At 40.6% G+C, this 25,718-nt stretch overlaps 1 protein-coding gene across 1 annotated transcript; it reads right to left on the bottom strand.

The window, feature by feature from the left end:
* Positions 1 to 1,984: 1,984 nt before the first annotated feature.
* On the bottom strand, positions 1,985 to 24,484 carry mrgbp (MRG/MORF4L binding protein). Its single transcript, XM_034087849.2, has 5 exons — positions 24,259 to 24,484; positions 22,354 to 22,475; positions 22,051 to 22,132; positions 15,272 to 15,346; positions 1,985 to 3,480 (listed from the first exon to the last, which is right to left on the bottom strand). The coding sequence occupies exons 1-5, from the start codon at positions 24,398 to 24,400 to the stop codon at positions 3,236 to 3,238; spliced, it is 666 nt and encodes a 221-aa protein (XP_033943740.1). The 5' UTR covers positions 24,401 to 24,484; the 3' UTR covers positions 1,985 to 3,235.
* Between the last annotated feature and the right edge of the window lie 1,234 nt (positions 24,485 to 25,718).

Below are 25,718 nucleotides of genomic sequence, written 5' to 3'. Positions count from 1 at the left end.
CCCACAATCCCCACAATGCTTTGAGCACGGGCCAATTTCAAAAACCCTTGTGGAGAATGGCTGAACCAACGCAGCACACATTTAAATGTAAGTATGTAGTGGCGTAGAACATGTCATGTGTTGGTAAATATGTTACTTTGTTACATTTGTTATCACCAAAAATGTGTTCCGTGAAAGTAAAGCAAGTTCATAATTAGATAGACATCGTGAGGAGTTTATTTTCAGTACAGTTTATGTTGAAACCGTTAGAGAGAGTGGCACACTTGTTAGCCTGTTCCATTCTTCTTCGTTTTCCGAAGCCGTGGCTTGGAAGCATACTTGCTTCGTTCCTGAAGGAAGTGACTTGAAAGTACGCGACTACCAAGCCAGCATCCTCGAGATTGAGAAACAGCCCTAGTGTTGAGTTTGGGCAAAAATTATCAAGGCTCATCTTCTGTGTAGAGAAGCCATCAATTTTCATCCAAGGCATAGTGCAATTAACGGAATAGCCTTTTGTCATGGCTCGTTGGTATTTACTACTTTCATCAATCATAACTTTTGTGTCCTTTGTTTTCAATTGATTTTAAGTGAAGAGAGACCAACACAAATATTCAAGCACCTTTTTGAAAAGAAATGATGTGTTTATGTGAATCAGTGACCAGATGTACCTTTGTTTTTTCTGATGTATTGATTTCTTGTTCGGTAAAATATAAAGCCATCATCCATCTGTTGATGTGTTTACGAGATGTGAAAAATCATGTGTTGACATGAGGAGGAAGAAAAAGGCAGCACTAAGGAGAGGATGTGAGATGAGAGGAAACAAAGCTTTTTTACCGGGCAATATTAATTAATGTAGCAGAAATAATACTTCTGTGCATTGAAATACAAAATACAAAAATAGACAAAGACTTTCTAAGGAAGAGTCAATAAAGAGATGAAAGCTTGACTCCTGCCGTTCTCTCACTTTATATCTGTGTTTGTTCAAACCCTGTGACCTTCACCTGACCTTTCACATTCTCCTAAAGTTTAAATTATTTATCTCTGTTATTTGTTATTTACTGATTTGCTGAACCACACAGTCTCCAAAGGACTTTCAAAACGTTATATCTAAAAGATTTAACATGTATACATAATGTAGGAGCAGCCCCTCTTAGTTTTGCCCTTCTGATCAAATTGATGCCAAAAGCATTAAATTGCTCCGGTCACTTTTTATTATGAAGTGTGATTTCGTCTCACAGCAGGAGGACAGCGCCCCCCTGTGGTCACATGATCACACTGCAGCTTCCTCTCGGCACTTTATTGGGACATTTAACAATTGTTTCAACACTTTTCAATCCGTTGAAGTTCCATTTAAAAAATAAAGCTCGACTGTATTGTTTCCATTTTGACATGATGAGTTATCAGGAGCAAAGACATCATATTATTTAGCTTTGATATTTAGAATAAATTGATTTTGAAACTTTGTAAGCAGAGGGGAAAATGCGTGTTACGTTTTAATATTTGAATATTATGTTTACTTTTCTAAACCTCCATCTTTCGAAAGGTCTGTGGCAGAGATCCTTGGTTATTTGCGGTGGAACAAGCATTTAAATCGTTGACATAAAAAAAGGAGAAACCATGAAAATTGCAATAGAAATGCAGATTTCCAGAGTAAGGTTTCTTAAATAAAGTAAAATTGTCAGTTATGAACACGACTTCAATAATTCACAACTATTACCGGTGCATAAACATAATTTTAACTTAGAAGTTGGTCGAACTGTGAATCATTTAATTACTTTAATATATAAAATGCATCTTCTTGCTTTAAATGATTATCTGTTGGATACAACATGTTAATCTGTAAAGTAGCTGGCTCATAAATATTGAAGTAAAGGGCACAATATTTCTCTTTGCAATGTAGCGCAGGAGAAGTATAAAGTGGGATCAAATGAAAATACTGAAGTAACTCAATTGTACATAAATAAAGTACTTATTTACTTCCCACAGTTGAATAATGCAAGGCGGAGACGTTACTGATCATCTTTAATGACACAACAGCCTCAAACATCAATAAATTAACATGTTGCTGAAAACGAAAGGGAACAGCGTGTAATTTCCCTGTTAGTCGAGAGCGAAAAGCTAAATATATATATATTTAGCAATAGCATAATGTGACATTGACCCCTATGCAGTCACTGTCAGCATCAGAAAATAAGACAAAACAAAATACTCAATAAACTTACAAAATGTTATAATATCCATAATTGGAGAATAAAGAAAATATGACCGCTGAGATTTATTGCATTATATTTAAGTCAGACGATAAAAACCTCAAAAACCGTCACACGTGGGACTGAGCTGACTTCAGGCGAGCCGAGTCTTCCTCTGGTCTCTCCGGCTCCAAATCATGTTGAATAAAATAATCATAGCAATCAGGAAAAACAATTATGCACCAACCTTTCTTAAAATGACGTGTGTTAGCTTGAGATAGAACTGATAGATCCTGTTGCCTTTTAAAAACAAAGAATATTGATCTCCGATTCCACATTGTAGTATTTTATATTACTGTAGAGATATTAAACTCTCAAGGAGATTATGGAATTCATGTTTTTTTGCACGAGAACATCCATGCTCTTAAACAAGGACCATTTCATTCACTATCCAGCTCAGTTTGCTTCCAGAGGTTGTGAAACTCGACTGCAGATGTTTTGAAGAAGGAGTATCAAATAACTGTCCTCAAGTGGGTCAGCGTCAGAGGACAAAGACTACGAGTTTAAAAAGTAAAAAAATCTGGAAAGAGGTGAGATTACCAGACCTCTGCTTTAGCCGCTACTAGCATAACACACCTCAAACCTCTAGGCAAATTGTTGGCTGTTGAGTTGCATTGTGGGTAATGTAGGCGGCCGGTTTTTGACAGAAACGATGACGATACCTCATGATTCTGACAGTGTTAAAGAAGTGCAATTATGAATGTTTTTTTTAAAGCGGCTGTAAGAACACTGTAAAAAATGACCCAGATTAAATCAAACACCCCCTGAACAAATGAATAAAAATAAAAAATGAACGACACGCTTTGTTGCGGTGGGATATTGGGCAGCATCGTGTGGAACACAGGAAGCGCCTCCTCCACTTCCTCCAGTTTCCCTGTTTGCAGTGCGGCGGGCAAACACAGCTCACAGGGTCCATTCTCCTGACGTTAGATTCCTCTTCACTTCTTTTTTTAACTGCAGTTTCCTCCCCATTTCCACCACACACTTTGTCTCTTTTTGTCCACCTCTCAGGTGCGTCTCCTCTTGGCTCCCCCCGGGCTCGCAGGGTTGGAAGACGACAGAAGTTTCTCCGCAGCTCGACTCCTCTTCCTTTTCTCCGCCTCTTTCCCTCCTCCTCCGCCGCCTCCTCCTCCTCCCGCCGCCGCTGCTCCTCCTCCTCCTCCTTCACTCCCTCCCTTCTCCTTTTCCCGCTCTCGCTCTTTTTCCCGACTGCTGCTCGTTCGCTCCGACATCTTCACCGATGAGTTACTGCCTGAAGACAGAGAAAGAGAGACAGGAAGCAAATCATATTTTACACAAAACCTTGTTAAGATATCAACATCGTGAGACTCGAGAGGGCACGCCATGGAGTAGACGTGTGGAACACGAGGTCCCACTTTTTTTAACAACTTAAGCTATAATTGGCTTTACATTTGATTGAGTGTTAGTTAATTTAGTATTTGGAGAGTCAACAAAATATTTAACGTTTTATTTTTGGAACATTATTTGGACAAGATGCCCCCAAAACCGCTAAAAGCCGTGCAGGCTAGCAACGGGGAGGCTAAGGCTACTAGCAAGAGCAGTGTGGACTAGGGGTGTAACGGTTCACAGAAGTCACGGTTCGGTTCGTACCTCGGTTTGGGGGTCACGGTTCGGTACGGTTCGGTACAACAAGAAAAAGCAAAAAAATGTCCCACACGTTTGAACAGTAGTGCAAGTTTCAGTTTCAAAATAAGGAACTCTGACATTTTGAATAATTAACTGTATTAAACAGTTAAAAACAAACCACAAACACTCAGATGGCCATACTATCTATAATGGCTGATGTCAAACAAAAAGGTTTCATCAAGCTGTAAAACTAAAAAGAATGTCTTGAAAATATTACATCATAAATAATAAGAAAGTGTTTTAAGAGCGCATAGTCGTTGAAAAACATATGCCAAAAGCTTCCGTTATTTATTTTGGTCTCTCGGCTCTCATGTCTATTGGCTTCTTAAAAACAGCGGGGATCAGCTGTTGAACAGCTGTTGTCTTTTGCCGGGCTCCGGTGATTGGCAAATCTGGGTGATGCCTTCTGATATGATTTAGCATGTTTGGCGTGTTCCCATTAGCATACCGCACCGCTATCGAACAACGCCGACACACCGTCCTCGTCCGATCCACCACTCGTGCACTTCATCGTTATTGTAGTCCACAGGGAACCCGAAATGTTCCCACACAGCTGATTTAAAAGAAGCAGGTGGGTTCTAGCTCCATCTGAACTCACCATACTAACTTTTCTTCTTCTTGTATTTAGTTCGTTTTGTTGTTGTGTTTCTTCTTGTTCTTCATCTGTTGTTTAAGGGCGGCTGGCCATTTAACAGCTTTTAGGCGCAATACCGCCCCCTGGATTATAAATAGTGTAGTGGATGCTGCCCTGAAGGACAGACTTTTTTCCCACTCGTAAAAAAAAAGGCGTATTCGCCGTGTGACTGCCTGTGCCGAACCGTGACGTCCGAACCGTGACGGTACGGGACGAATACGGATACCGTTACACCCCTAGTGTGGACACTAGCATTCAAGAAGAGAATAACGGTCTCCGTGAAGAGATCAAACGGGCCATCTCTCCGCTAAAAATCGCTCTGGATGAATGCCATGACAAACTACGTGCCCACGAAGAAGGGCTGAACAGCTTTGATGCCCGCTTGCAGGCAATGGAGACGCGTTACGCTAACCTGAACAGGGACTACAAGAAGCTACAGGAGAAGACGGATGACTTGGAAAACAGGGGAAGACGGTGCAACTTACGTATCATAGGAGTGCCAGAGGGTTTGGAGAAGGGAAACCCTACACAGTTTATCGCCGGACTCTGATACGAGGTTCTCGGAGGTCCGAACGGCTTAGAGCAGCCCCCGATCCTGGACAGCGCTCATCGGGCTACAGCTAAGGTTCCTCGAGAGGGGGACAGACCGCGCCCGTTCATCCTTCGGGTTCATTACTTTCAGGAGAAGGAGCGGATTCAGCGCCTGGCCAGGCAGAAGGGACGGCTGGAGTTCCAAGGAAAACAGATCCTCACCTTCCCAGACTACAGCGCCGACCTGAGTAGACGCAGAGCGGCATTCAGCGAAGTGAAAGAACTCCTGCGTAAAGAAGAGGGTGTCCGGTACGGTCTCCTGTATCCAGCTCGTCTTCGGATCTCCTTTAACGGGCAGACGAAGATGTTTGAAAACCCGCAAGCGGCAGAGGACTTTGTCATGGCCAAGTTCCGACCTGCCTGAATGTGAGTTGGAGAGAGGGGGAAAAAGAAGCCAAGTCGAAACTACTCACTAATTATTTCAAGGACCTTATTAACGGTCCTGTTTCATTCCGCTGAAGCCTAAGCCCGACGTGAGTCTGTTTACTTATTGGAATCGTTGTAAAGCAGCGACGCGCATTAACGCTTAGTTGTTGCATACATTATTTCCATTCATTGGACTGGATTTAATTACCGGGGTACATTTTTATTCTTTAAAGTGAGGTACGCTTTTGATTTCACCCATGTTCTAAAATTCAGTTATTTTGTGTTATATAGGGCATAATTGTGGAACTGGTTGCCGGGTTATCCGTTAGCTCTTTTTGCTAAAGCTCCTTTTGTCAACAAACCGACGTCACAGGGTTAAAGGGCAGGTCTCGCTGTAGTGTGCTCGCTTTTGTTCCCCGGGTGGTCCGGGTAACCACGTTGCAAGTCCACAGTTGTTTTACACTGTAATCGCTAGGTGTGGCTGTGATTTAAAGGTGTCCTTTTTATTTGTATTGTTATTTTCACCTACATTTGCTGATGTTTTTGTTCTCTCCGTTTTGTTGACTCTCTTTATTAGTGTATTGCATGAATAGAGTCATTGGTTTAGCATCAGGATTATAGTTCAAACACATTATCAATAAAGGGACAGTGTTTGAGGTTAGGAGTGTGTATTGTGATCTCAGGGAAAGCTAGGAAGCGTTGGGAGTCTCGTGTCCTTTCTCTAGAGAGGATGATACTGAGGATAATGGGGAGGGTGGGGTTGATGTTTGTTGTATTAAGGTTGACTATAGTTGCAATAGCCGCGTTCACACTGCGGTACTTTTCCCACAAAGGTTCATGCGAACTTAGTTCATGATCGCGTGCCTTCTGGACTGCCGTTAGCTTTTGAAAAGCCGGTACTAAAAGTAGTTCATGCGAACCTTTTTACCCCCTCGAAAGTCCCTGCTAGAAAGCAGGGACTTTCGAGCGGCTCTTTTTTGAGAAAAGAGCTATATTCCTGATTGGCTGGGCGAATTGCAAACCACGCCCCGTAAAACTCCCAAAAAGTTTTGTGAAGCCGCCATTTTATTATCCTCGCATTAGCATTATTAGCATTAGCATTAGCCCAGCGCAGAAACGCAGAGAGACTAACTTATGGCAACACATAATAAAACATGGGAGCGGTGGAGATGAGGAGGTGTCGGCGTTCTGGCGATTTACTCGGAAGGCTTCAGTAGAAGCTGCTGGGACTCCCAGCAGCTTCTACTGAAGCCTTCCCCAACTCCGGGGACTTCCGGCCGGGGACTCCGGGCGGCAGTATACGCCGTGAAGTGGTTTGCGGCCTGCCAGTAAATCCAAAGCAGAAGAAGAAGAAGTGACGTCAGCGGCTTAATTTGCCTAATCCACCCCCAGGGACTTTTTCTGGTGTGAATGCAATCTGTACTTAGTTCATGCGAACTAAAGAGTTCGCATGAACTAAGTTCGCGTGAACTAAAGAGTTCGCATGAACTAAGTTCGCATGAACCTTTGTGGGAAAAGTACCGCAGTGTGAACGCGGCTAATGCTAATTCAAATGTATCACCAAAAGTACCACGTTATTCTTCATATTTCCCCCTCCGGTAAATGTTGATGGCAGTTCCTACTTCCTCAACTTTAAGAAAGGATGGATGCAATATTAATCTGATCAGCTGGAATGTTAGAGGACTTAATCACCCAACGTAACCAAGTATTCTCCCGTCTCTCACAACTCAAAGTGAACATTGCGTTTCCCCAAGAAACACACCTCAAAATTCAAGATCATCCTAAAATTAAGAGAGATTGGGTGGGACAAATGTTTCATTCTAAATGTAATCATAAAGTTAGGGGTACTGCGATTCTTGTTCATAAATCAACTCCGTTTGTGGTCTCTGATGTAACCGCTGGTCCAAGTGGCCGTTATGTCGTTGTGGTGGGCTCATTATTTAACACCCCTCTAATTTTAGCTAATGTGTACGCCCCCAATTGTGACGATATTGATTTGTTTCGAACATTTCTTCACTCATTACCTTGTATTGATACTCACCAATTAACACTGGGGGGTGACATGAATACGATTATGAATCCTGCATTAGACCGTTCCTCCACGAGAGCCTCACCAGTCTCAAAGTCCTCTCTAGTTTTACAGTCATATTTGGATACCTATGAGGTTGTTGACGCTTGGCGATGTCTTTTTCCATCGACTAGGCAATACTCCTTTTTTTCTCCAGTGCATCAAACATATTCGCATATTGATTATTTTTTTGTTGACAAAAAGCTATTGTCTAATGTCAAAGCATGCACATATAATAGTATTGTGATATCTGATCATAGTCCTCTGGTTTTAGAGCTCAGTTTCCCAAATCAAAACTCAGTTTATTCATGGAGGTTTAACGCTCTCTTGCTATCTATCTATATTGTTCAGTACATTTCAAAGCAGATTGATATTTTTCTCAAAACAAATATAACTACTGATGTTACTTATAGTACCATCTGGGAAAGTATGAAGGCGTTCTTAAGGGGCCATATAATTTCTTACTGTTCGTTTACTAAAAAACAAAAACGTTTAATTGAATTAACTGATGCAGGGACGGGTGGCGCAGTGGTCTGTGCATCATCAGATCAAGGGGGGTGCTGGGGAACTCCAGTTCGAAACCCGCCCCTGCCGCCACTGCGTCAGGCCGTTGTGTCCTTGGGCAAGACACTTCACCCGGATTTGCTGCTGTGGGTATTGTCCACAGTACATGTATAATACTATTGTGTACTTGTAAAAGCGCCTCGATGACTTTGAGGCGTGAAGATAGACGGTGTGGCGCAGTGCGCTGTGCAATGATCATCAGATCAAGGGGTAAAGCCGGTGTGTCCTTGGGCAAGACACTTCACCTGAACTTGCTCCTGTGGGTATTGTACACAGTGACCATTGCATGTATAAAAAAAATATGTGTAATGTGTATTTGTAAAGCGCTTTGAGCACTGGAAAAAGCGCTGTAAGGAATTATTAAATTAGATCATCGCCACTCCTTCTCCAGGTCTTTACAAGCAAAGGCTTAATTTACAAACAGAATTTAATCTACTCTCAACTGAACAATCTGAAAAAATGCTGCTAAAGTCTAGACCATTATGGTATGAGCATGGGGAAAAAGCCTCCAAATTGTTAGCCCACGTAAATCGGAATCTACACATATAATCCCTGAAATCAAAACACAATTTGGACATATTACAAAAGAGCCAGACAAGATAAATGAGAGTTTTCAATACTTCTATTCTAACCTTTATAAATCTGACTCGTTAAACAAACCTGAGCTATTGGACACATTTTTTGATAAATTGCCAGTTCCGACCATGGACTCGCATCGTAAAGGTAAACTAGAAAATCAAATTACCCTGGAAGAATTAAAATGGCCATCAAGTCAATGCAAAGTGGAAAATCTCCTGGCCAGATGGGTTTCCGTTGAATTTTTCAAAGCATTTAGTGAAATGTATATAGAATGCTTTAACTCAAAATGTCTCCCCCCTACACTTGAGCAAGCAACAATCTCACTTCTTTTGAAACCAAATAAAGACCCACTAGAATGTTCCTCCTACCGCCCAATATCGCTCTTAAATATTGATTTTAAAATAGTGTCAAAAACACTTGCTCTCAGACTTGAACCGTGTCTGCCCTCGATTATCTCTTCAGACCAAACAGGATTTGTGAAGGGTAGACGGGGCTTTTTCGATTTACGTAGGCTTTTTAATATTATGTATACCCCATCGTCCCCACTACCTGAGATAGCCTTATCGCTAGATGCTGAAAAAGCATTTGACCGGGTGGAATGGGATTACTTATATTACACCCTCGATACATTTGGACTGGGCCAGAATTTTATTTCATGGATAAAACTCCTATATAACTCACCCATGGCTCGGGTTAGGACAAATGCCACGCACTCCCAGTATTTCCCTCTCAATCATGGGACCAGACAAGGATGCCCCTTATCTCCACTTCTATTCGCAGTATGTATTGAACCATTAGCAATTAAACTACGAACTGACAACAGAGTTAAAGGAATCCAACGGGCAAGCAAGGAGCACAAAGTGTCATTATACGCCGATGATCTTTTACTCTACATTTCTGACCCTATAAGCTCTCTTCCCCGTGCACTTGCAATTTTTCAGGATTTTAGAAGTATCTCAGGTTATAAATTAAATGTAAACAAAAGTGAACTACTCGCCATAAACTGTAAAGCCAGAGGAATTTCATTTGAAACATTTCAATTTAAGGTAAAAACTGATCACATGGCGTATCTGGGCATCAAGGTTACTAATCTGTATAGAAAGTTATTTGAGGAAAACGTTCCCCCCCTTCTTGAACGTCCTAAGAAAGATTTTCAGAGAAGGGGCAATCTCCCATTATCGCTAATTGGACGCATTAATGTAGTAAAAATGAACACCCTACCTAAATTCTTATATCTGTTTCAATGTATTCCAACTTGTATACCAAAAAAGTATTTTAATACTCTGGACAAATATATTTCTGCATTTATTTGGAATAATAAAACCCCTAGGATTCGTAAAGATTTCCTTCAGAGAACAAAACAATCAGGAGGGCTAGCCCTACCCAATTTCCAATTCTATTATTGGGCGGCGAATGTACGGAGTATGCTCTATTGGCTAAGTGCTCCTTCTACAGAGACACCAGCTTGGATTCTTATTGAATCGGCCTACTGCGGTAGAACTTCATTGCCGGCTTTGCTTGGATCAGCTCTTCCATTGGAATTGTATACCTCCAAGAGTAATCCATTAGTATATCATTCTCTTAGAATCTGGGTACAGTGTAGGAAACGGTTTGGATTACATATGATGTCCATACGATCACCGATTTACTCGAACCATATGTTCCCACCCTCTGTGATGGATTCTGCTTGCAAGATCTGGAATAATGGGGGAATACGTAGTTTTGAAGATCTGTATATAAACAAGGTATTTGCATCATTTAGTCAGTTGACAGAAACATTTTGTATTCCACCCGGCCATCTTTTCAGATATTTCCAAATTCGAAATTTCACACGTAGCAAATACCCGCAGTTTCCAAATAAACCAGCGGAAGCAACCTTCGACAGAATTCTTGAAATCAACATGTATCTCGACCTTATCATATATTTTATTGTTATGTGTGCTGTGTTTTCAACTAAGGGTCGACCGATTTTCCGCATTTGACCGATTATTGGTCTTTTTTTTATCAAATTGCCGATAAAACTTTGGCTCTGATGCGGCCGTTTCTCTGGCTGCAGTCACCGCTCTGTGTACACGAGCAATGTCCCGCCCACAGCGCTATCTGATAGGCTATTACTGAAGATTTCCGGGCGGGAGCCAGCCAGAGAGGCGGGACCTTCTCAGATTACAGGCAGGTGCGAAAGAACGCAGACACAGACTGAAGCAAGCAGCAGCGCTGAGCGGGAGAGCCATACATGTGTTAGACCGAAGTTCAATAAACATCCCTATCCCCTATGCTGAAGTTGCAAAAACATCACGATCTTATGATCCAATTCTATCAGTTTCCCAGTTACACAGGGACGCGGGAAGTCAGTCAGAGTTGGGGGTGCGTGCAGCGTCTCGCAGCGGAGTAACTGTGGTGCGGAGGGGGGGCTGCGAGTGGAGCCTCGCAGTTTTTCAGGTTGATATGTGAAGCTCATTAGCTAGCCAACATGTATCTAGCAAATGTTTAGCAACATATTAGAAGTGAGGCTACTAGCCTAACGTTAGGTCTACTGTATTAGCCTCACTTTTAATAGTTTGCAAAACATTAGCTAGCACTAGTGTTTTGCAGTTGCTAGCAGTTTATTGGGATTTTATGCTAGATAGACAGATATAATAAATTAAGCATTATTGTTAGTTAAGGCTGCAGCCTGCTGCCCCACTTCTTGTCTCTCTCTAACTCATAGCAGATGGCTGCACTAAAGAAAAGGGCACAGAGAGGAAACCAGTTGTAAGATGTTTGAAAGTTAATTAAACACAATATATGCTTAAATGCATTTCAAAGAAGTTGTGTTGGAGTTTATGTTATTCTACATTTTGACACCAAGATTTTCTGATTTTACTGCAAATGTATATCGGTTCCAAATATCGGTTATCGGTCTCCTTGATTACTAATAATTGGTATCGGTATCGGTCTTGAAAAAGCCATATCGGTCGATCCCTATTTTCAACCATCTGTTTGTTTATTATTTCAAAAATATGTTTGTACAATTAATCTTGTCTTATTCTGTAGGGGGGTGGGGGGGTTAACAAAAAATTGACAACCTGCAATGTTTTGTGACTGAAACTGTATGTGCTGTTTAAGAAAAAGGAAAATAAAGTTTAAAAAAAAGAAAAAGATATCAACATCGTATTGAAACAGATCTTAAAAAGTCCTCTCCTGCTGATGTTCAGGTGTATATCAGTGTGTAGTGTCTCTACTTTAAAGAGTCCTCTCCTGCTGATGTTCAGGTGTATATCAGTATGTAGTGTCTCTACTTTAAAGAGTCCTCTCCTGCTGATGTTCAGGTGTATATCAGTATGTAGTGTCTCTACTTTAAAGAGTCCTCTCCTGCTGATGTTCAGGTGTATATCGGTATGTAGTGTCTCTACTTTAAAGAGTCCTCTCCTGCTGATGTTCAGGTGTATATCAGTATGTAGTGTCTCTACTTTAAAGAGTCTTCTCCTGCTGATGTTCAGGTGTATATCAGTATGTAGCGTCTCTACTTTAAAGAGTCCTCTCCTGCTGATGTTCAGGTGTGTATCAGTATGTAGCATCTTTACTTTAAAGAGTCCTCTCCTGCTGATGTGCAGGTGTGTATCAGTATGTCGCGTCTCTACTTTAAAGAGTCCTCTCCTGCTGATGTTCAGGTGTATATCAGTATGTAGCGTCTCTACTTTAAAGAGTCCTCTCCTGCTGATGTTCAGGTGTATATCAGTATGTAGCGTCTCTACTTTAAAGAGTCCTCTCCTGCTGATGTTCAGGTGTGTATCAGTATGTAGTGTCTCTACTTTAAAGAGTCCTCTCCTGCTGATGTGCAGGTGTATATCAGTATGTCGCGTCTCTACTTTAAAGAGTCCTCTCCTGCTGATGTTCAGGTGTATATCAGTATGTAGCGTCTCTACTTTAAAGAGTCCTCTCCTGCTGATGTTCAGGTGTATATCAGTATGTAGCATCTCTACTTTAAAGAGTCCTCTCCTGCTGATGTTCAGGTGTATATCAGTATGTAGCGTCTCTACTTTAAAGAGTCCTCTCCTGCTGATGTTCAGGTGTGTATCAGTATGTAGTGTCTCTACTTTAAAGAGTCCTCTCCTGCTGATGTGCAGGTGTATATCAGTATGTCGCATCTCTACTTTAAAGAGTCCTCTCCTGCTGATGTTCAGGTGTATATCAGTATGTAGCGTCTCTGCTTTAAAGAGTCCTCTCCTGCTGATGTTCAGGTGTATATCAGTATGTAGTGTCTCTACTTTAAAAAGTCCTCTCCTGCTGATGTTCAGGTGTATATCAGTGTGTAGTGTCTCTACTTTAAAGAGTCCTCTCCTGCTGATGTTCAGGTGTATATCAGTATGTAGCGTCTCTACTTTAAAGAGTCCTCTCCTGCTGATGTTCAGGTGTGTATCAGTATGTAGTGTCTCTACTTTAAAGAGTCCTCTCCTGCTGATGTGCAGGTGTATATCAGTATGTCGCGTCTCTACTTTAAAGAGTCCTCTCCTGCTGATGTTCAGGTGTATATCAGTATGTAGCGTCTCTACTTTAAAGAGTCCTCTCCTGCTGATGTTCAGGTGTATATCAGTATGTAGCGTCTCTACTTTAAAGAGTCCTCTCCTGCTGATGTTCAGGTGTATATCAGTATGTAGCGTCTCTACTTTAAAGAGTCCTCTCCTGCTGATGTTCAGGTGTGTATCAGTATGTAGTGTCTCTACTTTAAAGAGTCCTCTCCTGCTGATGTGCAGGTGTATATCAGTATGTCGCGTCTCTACTTTAAAGAGTCCTCTCCTGCTGATGTTCAGGTGTATATCAGTATGTAGCGTCTCTGCTTTAAAGAGTCCTCTCCTGCTGATGTTCAGGTGTATATCAGTATGTAGCGTCTCTACTTTAAAGAGTCCTCTCCTGCTGATGTTCAGGTGTATATCAGTATGTAGTGTCTCTACTTTAAAGAGTCCTCTCCTGCTGATGTTCAGGTGTATATCAGTATGTAGTGTCTCTACTTTAAAGAGGCCTCTCCTGCTGATGTTCAGGTGTATATCAGTATGTAGTGTCTCTACTTTAAAGAGTCCTCTCCTGCTGATGTTCAGGTGTATATCAGTATGTAGTGTCTCTACTTTAAAGAGGCCTCTCCTGCTGATGTTCAGCTGTATATCAGTATGTAGTGTCTCTACATGTCTCCATGCTTTAATGTTCAAAAAGCTCTTTATTTTTCTCATACTGCCTGTGCTGCAGCCCTTCTTTTCACCCTCTGTCTGAAACCAGAGCCCAGTCTGCTCTGATTGGTTAGCCTTTGCAGACCATTTAAACTCACACAAACTTTTTTTTTTTTTTTAACACACACACACACACACACACACACACACACACACACACACACACACACACACACACACACACACACACACACACACACACACACACACACACACACACACACACACACACACACACACACACACACACACACACACACACACACACACACACACACACACACACACACACACACACACACACACACACACACACACACACACACACACACACACACACACACACACACACACACACACACACACACACACTACAGGAAGGGAAGATCCCCAACAAAGCAGAATATGTCCCCTTTAATCCCAATCCTTTTTTTAAATAAAGAAAATTATTTTGGTCAGTGTTTCTCAATCTCTACATGTGACAGAAATGGACATGAATGGTTGTAAATGTTGTTAGATGACAAAACCAGCCTGTTTTCAGGCTATTCTAGTGATTTAACCAGTTAAGCCCCAAGCCTGTTCTTAAGGTCTCAGGCTCGAAAATGACATTCCCAAAACAAATGACTATATCTTCACTTCTAAAAGGGGTAGATTAATAATCTTTTCTAATGAAAAGTTGTGTTCAATGGCATTAAAAACACTGCTGAAGGTTAATCCAATGTGTCACTTTTCTAAATCTCTCTAAAAAGGTCAAATATCACTTGTTTTGCATCAATCTTGATACAGGGTACTTATATGTTATAGTTTGGATTCCTAAAGCTTTTAGTCTACCATCCCATCATTCAAGGGTTTTCATTACAAGTCATGTTTATTTTTTTGGACGGAAACTATAATGTACATTTGTTTTTACTATGTTCAATCTGAATTTACTTTAAAATAAAAACATCTTTATTGATGTTTTTATTTTGTATTGTGTAACCTTGCTTTGAGAAAAAAGATTATCAATGTAACCCTTGTAGAAGGGAAGATATGGTCATTTGTTCTGGGAATGTCATTTTCGAGCCTGAGACCTGGAAAACAGGCTCGGGGCCTAACAGGTTAAAAGGAGGCAGTAATGCCCACAGAATTTAACAAGCTGCTCGGCGAGTAAAGAAGGATCTTAAAACAATGCTAGATTTGACCTAATTTAAAAAATCAGCTTTGCAAATGTTACAAAAAATGACACACTTTGGTGAGAGCTCAAGGGAACAAACAAGGTATTTAGGGGAGAAACATGAACTGTAAATGTGAGACAAAGCTGCAGAACAAAGGGGGATACTTCAGCTACCAGAGCGCTCCATAGGATGGGAGCATTACAAAGATATGGTGGTGGTGGGGGGGTGAGGAGTTTTACCTTCTTCATGTGTAGCTGGAGGTTCCCTCTCCATCCTGAACTCTTCTTTGGTCTCCTCCTCCGAGCCCAGCTTCCCTACAAACACAGAGACAATATATAGAACCGTTAAAGGAGAAAAACATTACCACTTCAGTGACTCAAAACCACAGACTCAATCGAAAGTGACGCATAGAGAAAGTGCCTCTGAAATATCTCATCAACTATTGACATTCATGTTCCTCTCAGGATGCACGTCAACAATTATCTTTATGTAGGCTTTCATGTAAGAGGAAATTAGCATTGTCTAGATGTATTGATTTTATTTCTGCGCCTACCTTGAAATCAGCATTGATCAGTATTTATTACAGATACTGATTATAACTTCACCTTCACAGAATCTGTCTATTGCCAAGTCCGTTTCACATGCAAGGAATGTGCTTGGTGAATATTGGAACATACATTTGCACAGTCGGAGAAAAATGAAATGCACAAACAAGAGCTGCTATTGAAAAAGAAGAAATGTATTAAAAACCATTATAAGATCTAAACATGGGTGCAAGAAACATAAATATACAACATTACAATAAGAATATGATAATGACTGAAAAAGAAAATATGAACCGCCTATCTTAGTGGTGCACGATAATTATCGGTCCGATATTAGGAATGATGACGTCATCCCGATACAAGTATTAATAGCCCCGATAATATACAATATATTATAAGAGATACTGCGGTGTGGGTGGATTGGGACAAGGGGCGCTTGTTTTTCACTCGGCTCCTCCCGTTTTGCCAGTACTGTGGTATTAGTGGTTTAGGAAGAGGGGAGTTCTTCATAAATCCAGCGCTCCCTCACTCATGCCTGGCTGTGACGTAAATGGTGTGCGGCCGTGAAGCCAGGACAGTAAACAAACATGTCGTCGGTAGTATGGGACTATTTCAAAGTTTCAGAGTTAGATAGTTCGCTTGCTATTTGTATTAACGAATGCAGAAGTTCCACGAGGAGGGAAGAAGGCAACGAGCTATAATACTTCCAACCTGATCAGTCACCTGAAACATCGCCATGGCTACGATGGTGTGTTAACAGCGTACGAAGACGCCTGCGCTGCTAAACTAGCGGCAAATCCAAAGCCAGCTGCAAAGGCACCGGGGCTTTTACCTATCGACGAGGCTTTTGAAAAAGGCAAGAACTTTATTTGGGAAAATAAATATGGTCACTTTGAAGAGTCAAAACTGTTCTTGGCTTTTGTAAACCTGCTACTGCTGCGCCCCCTGTGATCTCAGAGGCACCCAGAGTTAGGGCTGTGCGATTATGGCAAAAATCATAATCACGATTATTTGGGTCAATAATTGATATCACGATTATTTTGACGATTATTCATTGACCATTTATTGAACTTTAAAACAAATAATATTTTACCAATAAACAAGATCAACAAATATGTTGGAGCGCACTTCCAAAACCATACTAAACATATATTATTAATATGATAAATAAAAATAAATTAGACCAAAATAAATTAAATCAAATATGATGCAGTGCACTGTCACAACCTACTGAAAACTCCTTAACATATAGCCAACATGTTGGTAAAACATATTCAACATATTCCACTCAGTTAAACATTGAAGGCTGGCCAACCGTCATGGTCCAGAAGTAACAGGAAATAAATGTTGAACTACAATTTAAGACCAAATAAAAAATGTTGGCCACCATGGCAAATGCTGGTAGGGCTGCTCACGTCATCTCTTAAAGATGTTTGCATTGAGACACCAGCCTGTTGACATGGTCTGGTTTCAGAGATGAGCGCAGGCAGGTGACAAGCCACCTGTACTGAAGACCCTCAGCCACGCCCCGACACATGGGGTGACGCCGGCCAATCACAAAGCTTTGATGCGTTCAAGTGCATTATTCTGGCACAGGAAGATTATGTTACAGGACATTAACCATAAAACAGAATATTGTTGTTCTATTTTTAGACACATCTCGCGATCGACTGGTTGGGCACCCCTGGGCTAGACCATAGGTCTGTTGTGGTCGCAAAGTAGTCAGCTGAAGCCACATCTCTCTCAACTTCCCCACGGCATTTGTCATACAGTGCAGGCAGCGCAGACCTTCTGAAATAATACCGAGACGGCATCGCGTAACGCTTGTCCAACGTGTTGACAAGTTGCTGAAAGCCCTGGTTGCTAACAGTGCTAACTGGGCACATGTCTTTAGCGATGTGAAATGTAATGGCAAAGTACTTAGTGGAAATAGTTTTACCCTTCTTTTTAACGAGTTGCTGCTCTTGTTCTGACATCTTCGCTCGCACTGAACACTCACAACACATGTCACTCCCACGTGGCCGAGTGGGCTTTTAGGGAGGGGCGAAAGCGCACCCAGCAAAATGTGGGCCATATACTAAACACACTACAGAGCCCACTCCGTGTCCTGTTAGTGTTTACTTCCTGTCTGCCTTCTTCTGGGGATTTATCTGACGTCCAGCGCTCCGTCTTTTAACCTCTTTTCCTTTCTCTTTCTTGATCCTCCTTAGCAACCTTCATTATAGTCCTTGACAGCGGTCTGTACTACTGTATTAACAACGTGTCACATGTTAAGAATTTACAATCAGAATCGAGTATTCAACTAAGCCGTGTAATACAAGTTGTTAGTAGCCTTAAGGGCCTACACAGTTGTTATGCTATACCACATTGCCCTTCACTGGATGCTGCACTAAACTACATGTTAGCATTTAAAATACCAGCCATTCTTTTGCGGTTATTTTGGTGAAAGTAACTAAAAAAGTAACTAAAGTAGTGTAACTCATTACATTTCAGAGACAGTAATTTTGTAATGTAACTTATTACTTTCAAAAGAGAGTAATAAGTAATATATTACATTTTGGAAGTAACTTGCCCAACACTGATCCCTAGTCTATCTGGAATTAAAAGTGAAAGAGGTGTGCAGTGTTGGTGCTAATAATGTACAGAAATGTGTAAAATTGTCAGCAAATAACAGATTTACGTGATTAAAAATGTATCTAAAAATAAACATGTTGTAGTTATGGCACCGAACCCTCAGCATCATCACATGTCAGCAACTATTAATGTGTGAAATGTCAAATACAAGGAACTGAGGCGTTTGCTTGTGCCACAAACCTGAAACCCACAGAACAGCTGTACAAGAGAGCTATCAAGGTGTTTGACAGGAAGCCACACTCATACCACCACTGTACCATCCTTGAAAAACACAATGTATTGAGTTTTGACAATTTAAAGTCTTTTAAAAGTATGTGGTTTTTTTTATAAAAAATTAGGGGAATTCATCCACAGAAAACACACTGGACGCTGCACTAGGTCAGAAACCAGAGGAGGCTGTGAAGTCCACCGTAGACTAGGGCTGTCCCGAATACCATTTTTCGGGCTCCGGATATTCGGTAGTAATCAGCAGCACATATTCGAATATTCGGCCCGCGCGAGCGAACATGTGTATTTCGGTGTATTCACGGCATTCATTTTGTTATTCTACAGTATTGTTGTTTTATAGTTATTTGTTAATGTAACCCAATTTGTGTTCTTTGAAATTGAAAAGGATATGGCATTGTGTTTGTTACTTTCGTTGCAGTTGTATATGTCTCCTATTTATGGACATGCTTTTATTTTGAAGGAGGGGTAGCGCTGTTGACAGGAAGTTGTTGTTGCTTTGGAAACAACGTGACGGAGAATAACGGAGAAAAGTAATATCTACATATAAAAACGGAGAAAGTAAACGATAACGTTTATGGTTAAGTGTTAGCACCCCCCAAAGAGGCACAAGCTCTTTCGTTGATATTGGAGATTTCAATAAATTCAATTTGAGAAAAAAAATGAAAAACCAAACAAAACGAATATCGGAATAACGAAATGTAAACCCGAATAGTAGGGATGCTCCGATCGGCAATTTCGGGGCCGATCGCCGGAATCAGTATCGGCCGATACCGATCGCCGATCCGATCGAGTGGGCGGGGCCTAAATGGAAGATTTAAACATCACTTTAAATCTTCCATTTAAAGTGATGTTTAAACTCAGTTAATGGGCGCATTCACTGGAGCTTCCACAAACAACAACCAACTTAATTATTACATTCAAATGATGTACATTATTCAAGTTTACATTCACTTTGGATAACACGGGAGAAATGAGCGGAAGCGCTCTCTGTTCCCCCCTCTCTCTCTCTCCTGACAGCCGGTCAGTGTCTCATGCAGCTCACTGATCCAGTAACGAGTGACCCGACAGTGAAGAATAAATATATGTGTAACTAGTTTAGCTTGTTCCAGAGGTAGATAAAACAGCTAAGTGTGTTAGGTCTGACTCTTGTGTGTTTCGCTCCGCTCACCGGTCCGTCACAGCGGGCGGAGCTGCAGGATTTCTGCTTCACACACCGCTATTTTACTGTCTTTTTCAGACACCTTAAAATACTACCAGACCGGTGAAGCCGTTTTGGCGAGCTTGCTTTGCCGCGCACCGAGAAAAGTGTCATGTATTTTACGTCATGCGATCGGCATGTTTAGAGAGCACCGATCGATCGGTAGAGAGTGAGTATCGGCCGATCTCGATCGGAGCATCCCTACCGAATAGTACTCCAACGAACGAATATTCGGATATTCGGGTACAGCCCCACCGCAGACGGACCACTTTCTGTCAAAAATGTTCTATCAATTAAGGGCAGCTCGTTCTGGAATAGCCTCCCTACTGAGATACGGGATTGTCCCACTCTCAATAGTTTTAAAGGTCAACTCAGAGAATGGTTGAGAAACAACCAGACGTGCAATCACCGCTAAATGCACTTTAACACAGGGGTATCTCCTCCTGCACTTTAGGTAGCACTTGTATCTTCTCTTGCACTTTATATGTCGTTGCTGCTATATTCAGGGTTCTTACACCTTTTCCAAAGTCAAATTCAAGCACTTTTCAAGCATTTTTAAGGTGCATTTTCCAGCTTTTCAAGCATCTTACAGCTGTTAAACCAGATCTGAGACACCACGCAGCTACATTTAAAAACAACAACAACAACAACGTCACACATCTTAATGGAATAAAACAACATTTGAACTACGACACACTTTCCTGTTACTTGTTTTTATTTCTTTTTACAATAAGCAGTGCAGCAGACATGGTTCGAAGACGTTTTTATATATTATATGTAAAGTTGACATATGTCAACAGTGGTGGAAGAAGTACTCCGAAGCTCCGATACAATTACATATTTATATACACATACTCAAATGATTATTTCCCAGAAACCCTCCTTTTTACGCAGCGGTCCAGACATAGACATCAAACGGCGACACATATTCAGTGTGCAGTTCCTTTGGCATCAGGGCAGGGATATCTAGATACTTTCCAAGGTTTGACATCATGAATTGTGATGTTTTCAAATCTGTAATCAAAAAGCTCTTCAAAAAAACTATCGAAGCAGTTCCTGCCGTTGCTACGTTAGTTCAAACAGTAACAACGGACTACCGTAATTTTCGGACTATAAGCCGCGCCTTTTTCCCATTTTTCGACCCTGCGGCTAATATAACGGTGCAGCTAATCTATGGATTTTTACAACTAACAGCCACTAGGGTACCTCCTAAATCTATGGATTTTACAACTAACAGCCACTAGGGTACCTCCTAAATCTATGGATTTTACAGGTTACAGTCCACCACCTTTAACTCTATGGGCTCTATGGCCGGTCCGCGCCCCCCACCTTTAAGCGGCGGGCTCCAGCAGGAAAAGCTTTTCTTAGCGGATGCATGTCAATTTAAATCAATACAACTATTTTTTAAATCAATAAAATCATTTTCTAAATCCCTAAAAGCATTTCAATTAATATTGGGAGTCATGTCGTTACTTTGTTGAGAATGTGGCCATGTATAAGCGGGATAATGTGCACATTGCATAATGTGCCTTCAAGCCGATCGAGATCCCTCCACAAAAACAAAAAAAAAACGGCTCGTTTGTCCCCTGCAATTATTATTATCCCTCAATCGAGTTCGCTATTCAGCTCGCTAATGTTAGCTTAAACAAACGTAACATGCAACGTTAGCCTAATCTAAAATGCTCTACGGCGGTGTACCTTTCATGTGGCTCGTCAGCGCAGACTCTCGCATCGTTATGTTTGCAAACATAGGAGGCTACTCGTGGGCTTGACCCTCGTCTTAGCCATGGCTTGTATTTGTCTTCTGCTAGCCAACGCTCGTTGAAACTGCAACCTCCTGGCACACAGTCATCTATCTCTCATCAGAATGCCCAGGTCACACGTAACACAAACACTTGCAGGTCGCGCGCAAAGCGCGGGAAGGCCGCAGCGGAGCTGTTTTATGTAGAAGCGAAGCAATTCTTTTCTTTTAATCTAAAAAGCGAACTATTCAGTCAGACAGCAATTTATTGTAAAAGTAAAGCATTTACATTTTCAAGCACTTTATCTCAATTTCAAGCACCATTCCCAACCTTGAAAACACCACGTCAAATTTCAAGCATTATCAAGGATTTCAAGCACCCGTATGAACCCTGCAGATTGTCTGCTGCTCTTGCTCTTTTACACTTTTTGCATATCATGTATTTTGTTTTTGCTATGTTTGTAAAATGTAAACTTCTTAAATGTTTTATGTGAGGGACTGCAGATGGAAATGAGCTCAGAGCTAAATCTGGCACTGTTACGCTTGACACATTTGAATGTTTTAAGTGTTCATTACTGTGCATGGTCCCTGCCGAATAAACGATTAGATGAAAATGAAATGAGGCGGAAATTACAGAAATAAGATCTAAATTATTGATGTTATTATTCTCACCTTCTTTCACTTCCTGGATGATGTCATCAGGCAAAGAGAAGCTCTTCTCTGTGTTTGGAAACGGCAAAATCTCCGACTCGTGCTGCATCACACACACACACACAGAGAGAGAGAGAGATTGTGAACACAGTCAGCTAATGCTCAACTCACACAGTGTGTGTGTGTGTGTGTGTGTGTGTGTGTGTGTGTGTGTGTGTGTGTGTGTGTGTGTGTGTGTGTGTGTGTGTGTGTGTGTGTGTGTGTGTGTGTGTGTGCGTGCGTGCGTGCGTGCGTGCGTGCGTGCGTGCGTGCGTGTGTCCTCACCAGAGCCTGCATGTCGTACATGGTTCCCAGGTGATCCCAGATGACGGAGGAGGAGACCTGCCTCCCGATGTTCTGACTGAACTTATCTCTGATGCAGATCATGTGGAAGTGACGGTTCACTCCTGGAGAAAGAATCAAATAGTCAAAAGAGAGAAAAAAGAAAGAGTTAACAATCTGTGTGCAAACGACACACTGACTGCATATACTAAACTTTTTATATATAGAACAGTTAAAAAGGGCTTTATATGGCTGAACAAGGGGTTAAAACATATCTGAACTGCAATGAGACAATATAAATAGCACAAGATGGAAAACACTATTTACTTTCTCAGAATCAGAATACCTTTATTCGTCCCACAGAGGGGACATTTACAATTCAGTACATTGATGTTTCCAGACACCAATGTGCTTTACCATCTTACACATTTACACATCTAAGCGACAAGTGCGACCAAATTATATTAAAACTATACTTTGAAGACAGTGCCTTATGATTATTAAAGGTTAGAAACTGTCATCAAACTATATATGTGACTTGAGCAGTGCATATTACAAAACAGAAATGCAATCGATAAAACTTCCACACACGTATTTCCTGAGGGTCTAAGGGGGCTTTAACTTCTACTTTGTACCATTACTCCACTACCTTTGACAGCTTTTCAGATTAGCATTCATCCATTTCCTGCCCAGTTAAAACCAAGCGTCTGAGAAAAGCCTCTTGAATCAGCTGGAAAAGGCACCCTCACAAAGCTGCCAACAGGGCTGTTTCTCTGAGAAGCTCATTAAAACGTGAGAAGTCACATGGTGGAACGTGTTGTTGTCTCTGTACAAAGCTCCACATGTATGATGTTATTGAATATGATGCATTGCTTCAGATTAAACTAGCCATGAGTATAATAAAGTTAAAATTAGGCTTAAACATATAGCAGTAAAATGCAATATACACAATAATGCAGCAGTAATATAAATCCAACAATGTGAATACTTTTACACTGTGTGGGAAGAGTTTTTTAATGTACGTACAGAAGTTGGTTGTAACTAAATACATATACTCAAGAACTGTACAATGTTGAGGTACTAGTACTTTAGTTGAGTATTTCCATTTAATTACACTTTATACTTCTACACCTTATAGGGAAATAATGTTATTTTATTCAACTACATTTACTATTTTTAACAAAATACATCTCTACAAATATTACTAGTGGACTAACTCTTTAACTCAAATATTTTACAAAAAGTAAATCTGAACTTTGTCCTCAACAGTAAAGTGCTACTTGATGCCACAATATTATCTAGAAATGTCACAAATGTTTTGCCAATTATCATTACTTTTGATACTTTAAGTATACTTGATTATAATACTTTTGCACTTTTACTTAGGTAATGTTTTGTACGCAGGACCTTTACTTGTAATGAAGTATTTTGACCTTAATGTACTTGAGTACTTTTACTCAAGTAAAGCTTCGGAGTACTTCTTCCACCACTGTTGACATATGTCAACTTTACATATAATATATAAAAACGTCTTCCAACCATGTCTGCTGCACTGCTTATTGTAAAAAGAAATAAAAACAAGTAACACACTATAAACGGGAAAGTGTGTCGTAGTTAAAATGTTATTGTATTCCATTAAGATGTGTGACGACGTTGTTGTTGTTGTTGTTTTTAAATGTAGCTGCGTGGTGTCTCAGATCTGGTTTAAATCAGATTAAACTAAATGATCTCCAAGAAAACATCTAACTTTAGTAAACAACAACATTTCCAGGACCATCCAGAGTCACTTCAGGGACTCAAAGTCTGTCCGTGACCCCCGGTTTGGGAAACACTGGTAAACTGGTAGAAGTGGACAGCCGTTTACGACCGTTAAAGCTAACATGCTAACATGCTAACACCGTCTCTTACCGACAGGTTTGTGTCCGATCATCGCGTGAAACAGACAGACCTCCACCTCGTGGCTCCACACCACCGAGTCGTCCCCGGTGACCAGGCCCGAGTCCGGTGGCTTCTCGTCGGTCTGATTTAGGGTCACATCTGCCTCCCCCATTTTTAACTAAAAAAGGCTAAAAACAGGCAGAAAGAAGAAGCTAACCGAGCCACAGAAAGCTGCCGGCAGCCGGAAATACGACTACTTCCGGGGATTATTTTTTCAGAATAAATTGTCTACATCACATAAATATATTCCCCAAAATGTAATTTGACATTTCTATGTTATTAGGTAGATAACAAAGCCATGTTTAGTATAAAGGAATGCACGATATAATATTGTAATATTATAAGGAAATGTAGTATAATAGTCATGTATATACTATCCAATGTATATGTTTCTGCTCCTGCAGTTTATATATCTGTTGATGTTAGTCTTTTATAGAATAATCTATCCAGAACCTTTTTTATTGAGTATTATTGCTACTAGTAAGTCTCTTTCATACTGTAAACGTTATTTCGATCTCTCTGTCTGTACAAACACACAGAAAAATGACATTATTTGAATGACAGTATTTTGAAAAGTATTTTTTTTTTACTTTTATATTATATTTTTAATGATATCATAACTTAGTACTTTTTTTTAACATATGTAACATCAAGCTGTCTGTGGCTCTTTCCTGCTGTAACGATGCACATTTCCTCTCTGTGGGACTAATAAAGGTATTCTGATTCTGATTACAGTTGACTTTGAGATATGTATATATATTTATATGCTGTTATAATTTCTTATTTTATTGTATTGTGTTTATACTTTTTTCCACTTTTGAAATATTGTAATGCCTCAACACAGAACCACCTTGTTTTCCCTTAACCTACTAAATAATTAACTAAACAAAAACAAAGACATAAAGAAAGTAATAAAGGAATGTCCGATATAGCAGCAGAAATAAATAATTATTTTCATTATTAATCAGTAGGCTACCAGTTGCAGTTGTAAAAATTCTGAATTTATCTTCAGAATAAAAGCCAAAAGTCAAAAGGTCAACAGCACTATCTCTTTCAGAAAATAAAATTCTGCTTAATAATAAACCATCAGAGCTTTAAAAAGAAAAAAAGCTAGAAAATACATAGCGTGCTTGTCATGTAATAAAATGGGTCAGACGTTATTGGATAATGTTTAGATAATCAACTCAACCTTTTTGTAATTATTGGCTGTGTGATCTACATTCGTATCACTTCTATTAATGTCAGGTGCCTAAAGAGGATCCTCAGCTTTATTTGTTTTGTACCGTCAACCCATTTTCACTATTTGTAAGGCCTCATGAGGCGTGTGGCGCAGTGGGTTGTGCGTTGGCAGATCAGGGGTCACAGGTTCAAACCCCACTGCAGTCAGCATGTCGTTGTGTCCCTGAAGACACTTCACCCCAAATTGCTCC

This window comes from Pseudochaenichthys georgianus, chromosome 7 (assembly GCF_902827115.2).
Source record: "Pseudochaenichthys georgianus chromosome 7, fPseGeo1.2, whole genome shotgun sequence".
Lineage (NCBI taxonomy): Eukaryota > Metazoa > Chordata > Actinopteri > Perciformes > Channichthyidae > Pseudochaenichthys > Pseudochaenichthys georgianus.
Note: the sequence above shows the minus strand (reverse complement) of the source record. Positions and strands in the feature narration are given on the sequence as shown.